Source organism: Pyrus communis, chromosome 2 (genome assembly GCF_963583255.1).
Source record: "Pyrus communis chromosome 2, drPyrComm1.1, whole genome shotgun sequence".
Taxonomy (NCBI): Eukaryota; Viridiplantae; Streptophyta; class Magnoliopsida; order Rosales; family Rosaceae; genus Pyrus; species Pyrus communis.
In genome coordinates this window covers 3,901,492-3,907,321 of record NC_084804.1, presented here as the reverse complement: position 1 = coordinate 3,907,321, position 5,830 = coordinate 3,901,492, and the positions used below count along the sequence as shown (strand labels likewise).

Genomic DNA, 5,830 nt, shown 5'->3' with positions numbered 1-5,830 from the left:
GAATAAGTCCCCTTGTATATTCCTCTAGAACTACGGGCAGCAAACGATACCATGCAGTTGAAGCTTAGAAAAGCACGTGACCAGATTTAATTTTTACACGGTGACGACGTAATTAGTTAACAGAAAATTGTAGCAACGTTTATTCAACTTTAACTTAATTAGAGTAGTAATAATTTGACTAAAAATCTATGATATTTGATAGTTTATGTGGCAATTTGACATTTTATACAATTTTTTGCTTCATTGAAGTATTGAGACAAAATGTCATTCTATAATTTTATAATTAGGTATGGTCTACATATGTTAAATAAAAATGTCAGTATATAATTTTTTCCATCTCTTTGTACGGTTTAATTATTGAGACAACCAATCAAATACTTATAACACACAACATGATTTGTTCATTATGAATTGCATCACACCTATTGAACAATTATTAAATCAATTTGACATCAGATATCAAAAAATGATAGCAAAGGGTTTGCCTTCAATTGACTCAACTTCATGTAAGAAATTTAAGGCTCGGTTTGAGAGATTTTTTACTATTGCATGTCAAAGTAGCAGTTTTAACATCTTATTTAGAGATGCTTTGTAATTAGTTTAATTAGGAGACTGAAAGTTTTAAAATACACTTGGATTGCTTTAAAGGACTTGGCATGCCACATCACTTGTCACATAAGGTGGTTTATAATTGTGATATAATTAAAAAGATTGTCACCTTAGCATTTTCATTGAAAATTGTTTAGCAATGTACTTGTAGTTTAAGTGGTTTAAACTTTAAAGCGTACCCTTATGCATCTATGTTACTTGTATCAAAGAAAAATAACTTGTCTAAGACATTAAGTGGAGAGAAACTTACTTACAATATGTCGTGTACAAACAAAGTCATGTTTAGATTGATACATGTCTACTCGTCTCATGTTTATGTCCAACCACAAGTGGTCGATTCACAAAATTGTACAAAATAAATTACGATACACAATAATTTGTAGTACTCTTTAAACATGAAACAAGTAAATGAGACAAATTAGGGTTAATTAATATACAATTAGTTGAGTAGTGTTAATCACATACATGAGAAATGCTAAGGAGACTTTCAAACGTGAGACTCTCTATAGACTCTTCCTCACCTCAAGTTTTTGGCACAATTTTTGTACCAACAGTATAAAATATTGTGTAAAAACCGTGAAGTGACAGAGAGTTCATAATCTCACATTGAGAGTCTTTTTAGCATTTCTTTCATATAGATATTGAGTCTTACATTTGTCTCATGATGAGGTTGTGTCATCGTATTGTGCCACATATTATCACAATAACAACATCCACGCATTTGTGACACTATTATAAGTTAATCGTTTATGAATTATGTAAGAAATAGATTGCCTAGGCCCTAGGTGTGACGTAGTTAGCATCATTGGGTAAAACGCACGAGTTAGCCAGAAGGTGGTTGGATATTACTTGGTTGGATATGAGCTAGCCAGGTCTCACGTCTCCCTCCAGATCTTGATTGAAGGGATCCTGAGACGATTGATTGTTCCAACACAGAAAGAGTCGTTAAACTTTGTATGTATATCTACCAGATTAATTTATGTTTTTATATTTTTTAATAAACGATATTATCTATGTTAAAAAAAGAAAAGAAATTAACGTAGTTTGACAATAAATTAACAATAATATGATTCAAATTAATTTAGGTTGAGCCGTTCACCATGGAAGTTGCAGCTCTTATGTTTTTAGCATGTTCTGCTTTGATCTTTGAGAAAATTCCGTAGGCATTTTTATTATTTATTTGAATCTCTCTTTTTGGTAAATAATTTTCTCTTTTAGTTAAAAAGTTTGCAGTTGTATATCAACATTTCCGATAAAAGTTTGACTCGTAATCTTCCGCGTGAAATAACGGTACCGACTTTTTGAGACTTCAATTTGCGAACTTGCAATGTGATGCTTGACATTAAATGAATGGTTATTTCAGAGACGCCTACTTCCCATAAAATGATATATTTTTTTTAACTTGTTATATAACAATATTGTTACGTATCTTTCACCAACTTATTAATATAATAGACTCCTATTGTTTTGTGAGAATATATTTGTCACATGCGATTGCGTTTTGGAATTTGGGTCGGTTGATACCAAAAACTTAACGTTTTTTTTTTTTTTTGTTACAACAAAGCTTTAGCCTTTTCTAACAAAAAAAGAAAAAAAGAAAAAAAAGAGACAACAATGAAATTCCCGCCTAGCCCCGTCTAAGCATTAGGTGGTTGGAGATCGTTCCCAATTAATTTGTAGATTTTTGAAAATTAAGAAATGCGACTAGACCGTTCAAACCCACCTAGGTCCAGACTCTCATTCAGACAAAAAATAAATAACATTCATTTTGCATTTTATTTATTTTTTCAATAATTTTAAGAGACTTCTTGAATATTTAGATGAACACACATTGTATGCTTGTTTATCATGTTTTCATTATCTTCTAATGCTGTAATCTATGTCACTCTATTTTGCAGTTTATGAATTTTAATAAAATTATATGTTTATAAAGTATAAGTAGACACTCATTTATATGATATATAGTGAATTTACTTAAATCCACCTAGTCCGTCTAGACCTGCTTAGGTGCCTAAGCGGTATACCCCAAACCGCCGCGCACACATATTTAAATTTTAAAATTTTAAAATTTAAGCTATAAAAAAATAAAAACAAAAATAGAAAAAATGCAAAATATTGGAGGGGGGTTGAGGGTATATACTCCTACCCTATGAGAGCATCCATGTCTCCAAATCCATATAAAACGTCTCCTTTCTACACCCACCACTCAAAATTACAAACTCCCAACAAACCAACAACCCACATCCCCAACAATTCCCAAACTCCACAAAAAGCCTAAGAAATTCAATCATTCAAATCACCAATAAAAACAATAACACAAAAAACCCCTACTTTGAGAAATCGAGAGAGAGAGGACCGGCCGTCCATTCCCCAAGGAATGGCAGACCTCAACCCCAAAACCACCGACCACGGCAGCACTTCCACCCCCTCAAGCCCAACCCGCACAACCAGCAAATCCAAAAACTGCCCTGCTCTGCTTCTTGGTCGCTTCGAAATCGGCAAACTCCTCGGCCATGGCACCTTCGCCAAAGTATACCTCGCCAAAAACGTCAAAACCAACGAGAGCGTCGCAATCAAAGTCATCGACAAGGAGAAGATCCTCAAGGGCGGTTTGATCGCTCACATAAAGCGGGAGATCTCGATCCTCCGCCGCGTTCGCCACCCGAACATCGTCCAGCTTTTCGAGGTCATGGCCACGAAAGCCAAGATCTATTTCGTGATGGAATACGTCCGCGGCGGCGAGCTCTTTAACAAGGTCGCAAAGGGCCGGCTGAAGGAGGAAGTGGCGAGAAAGTACTTCCAGCAGCTAGTCTCCGCCGTCGGATTCTGCCACGCCCGCGGCGTCTATCACCGCGATTTGAAGCCGGAGAACCTATTGCTCGACGAGAACGGAGACCTCAAGGTTTCGGATTTTGGGTTGAGCGCGGTTTCTGATGAAATTCGACAAGATGGTCTCTTTCACACGTTTTGCGGCACGCCGGCGTACGTCGCCCCGGAGGTTTTGGGCCGGAAAGGGTACGACGCCGCGAAGGTGGATATTTGGTCTTGTGGGGTTGTTTTGTTTGTGCTCATGGCTGGATATTTACCCTTCCATGACCAGAATGTTATGGCGATGTACAAGAAGATCTACAAAGGCGAATTTCGATGCCCCAGATGGTTCAGTGCCGAGCTTGTTAGGCTTCTAACCCGCCTTCTCGACACGAATCCGGAGTCGAGGATTACAATCCCAGAGGTTATGGAGAATCGGTGGTTTAAAAAGGGTTTTAAGCACATCAAGTTTTACATTGATCACGATGATCGGCTCTGCAATGTTGTTGATGATGATGAGGAGGACAGGTTTAGTGATGTGAGCTCTGTTTCAGATTGTATGTCGGAATCTGAGGCGGAGTTTGAGACCAGAAGAAAAATTACATCTTTACCCAGACCGGCTAGCCTGAATGCGTTTGATATAATCTCGTTTTCCCCCGGGTTTGATTTGTCCGGGTTGTTTGAGGAGCGGGGAGAGGAGCCGAGGTTTGTGTCAGGTGCCCCTGTTTCGACCATCATATCGAAATTGGAGGAGATTGCGAAAGTTGTGAGCTTTTCGGTGAGGAAGAAGGATTGCAGAGTGAGCTTGGAAGGGTCTAGGGAAGGTGTTAAGGGGCCATTGACAATTGCGGCTGAGATATTCGAACTTACGCCTAAGTTGGTGGTGTTGGAGGTTAAGAAGAAAGCAGGGGACAGAGCTGAGTACGAGCAGTTTTGTAATACCGAATTGAGACCGGGGTTGCAGAACTTGATGATTGAGGAGAATGCCGCCGGTGCCGCCGCTACCGCTTCCGCTCCGTATCTACCTTCGGATACTGAGTAGGGAAGAAGAATGGGAAATCGGTACGATTCAATCCCTTGTTTTCTGATTTTCTGAGGCTAATGTAAAGGTTCATCTTTCATTGATTTTTTTTCAGTTTCTTATGGTTTTGTTTTGGGAATTAGGTGGTGTTAGATACTTGCTATGTAATGTATGCTCTGTTCTTGTATCGAGAAAGCTATAGATTAGACTACAGAGAATGGAATACAAAATTTCAATTCATACCTTGGATGTGTTTGTGGTGGCTGAATGTATGAGTGTATATGCTTATATTATTTATGATATAAAAAATCCATAACAATACTCTTTTGTTCTTATAACATAATTGCAGTGGATTTTGATGACATTTGTCCTAGTTACTATTTTTGCGCAAAAATTCTACAATGCATTAACCAGTGTTTTAAAAAACAAGCCTTGAGAACTCACCTAAGCGTGGTCGAGGCATGCCTAAGCACCTGAGGTGTCAGCTGGGGCTTTTTTTTTATTTATTTTTAATTATTTTTTAAGGTTAGGGTTTCTCACCTACAGTGAAGAAATTTTTTATTTGATTGTTGATTATTCTTCTATAATATTTGATTTCAACTCTACATGTTTGATTTCGACTGTATTGTGGATTACATTATATATAGCTATATATATATATATATTAATAATTTTAGGTCACACGCCTCAAGACTTTCGCCTAGGCGGGTGTATCCGTGAAATGTCTTGGCTTTACCTTCGCCTTTTAAAACATTGGCATAATGTTTTGCATACATTGTGTTGTGGGATCTTTTAAGTTGTCAGATACGATGGTTTCATCTTTTGAACAGTTAAATCTAATCGTCCAGTTGAGCAATACATTGCATACCTATGCGTATAGAAAATTTCGTTTTTGCGACTGATTTTGCACTCTTTGATGCTTTCTGCAATCTTGAGTTAACAACGTTGAGTTCGGGTAAGTCTCTCTCTGTAAACACGAGAAAGACTTGCGTACACTGGATACGCCATTGTGGCGGATGTTTTGTCCACACTATCCCTATATAGGCATCTGGTTTCGACCTAGTTGAGTCGCATTTTGTTGGATTGCCCAGTTCCCTTCCTCTTTTGGCTGCACCTTTAGGTCAAACTTTTATTTTCTGCAATGAAGTGGAGGGGTCAGTTTCATCGCCCAAATTAGGTGAAATGGTGTGGATAGAAAGGATGTTAGGATTTGAAGCCATGGACCACTTTGGATCTGCATTTTAATGCACCATCGAAGGTGGTTGTTTGTTTGATGTGTTGAGAGAGATGGCGGGGATATTGAATGAATGAGATTGGAAAAAGGCAGGTGCAGTTCATGATCAATGTCATGGATTTTATACTTGAATGGAGAAAGATAACAAGATAATTTGT

The 5,830-nt window shown here is 37.8% G+C and overlaps 1 protein-coding gene across 1 annotated transcript; it reads left to right on the top strand.

Annotated features, from left to right (window-relative positions):
- Positions 1–2,794: 2,794 nt before the first annotated feature.
- Positions 2,795–4,756, top strand: LOC137725228 (CBL-interacting serine/threonine-protein kinase 12-like). The gene has a single exon (XM_068463848.1). It carries the CDS (start codon positions 2,987–2,989, stop codon positions 4,457–4,459), a length of 1,473 nt encoding a protein of 490 aa, XP_068319949.1. The 5' UTR covers positions 2,795–2,986; the 3' UTR covers positions 4,460–4,756.
- The last annotated feature ends 1,074 nt before the right edge of the window (positions 4,757–5,830 follow it).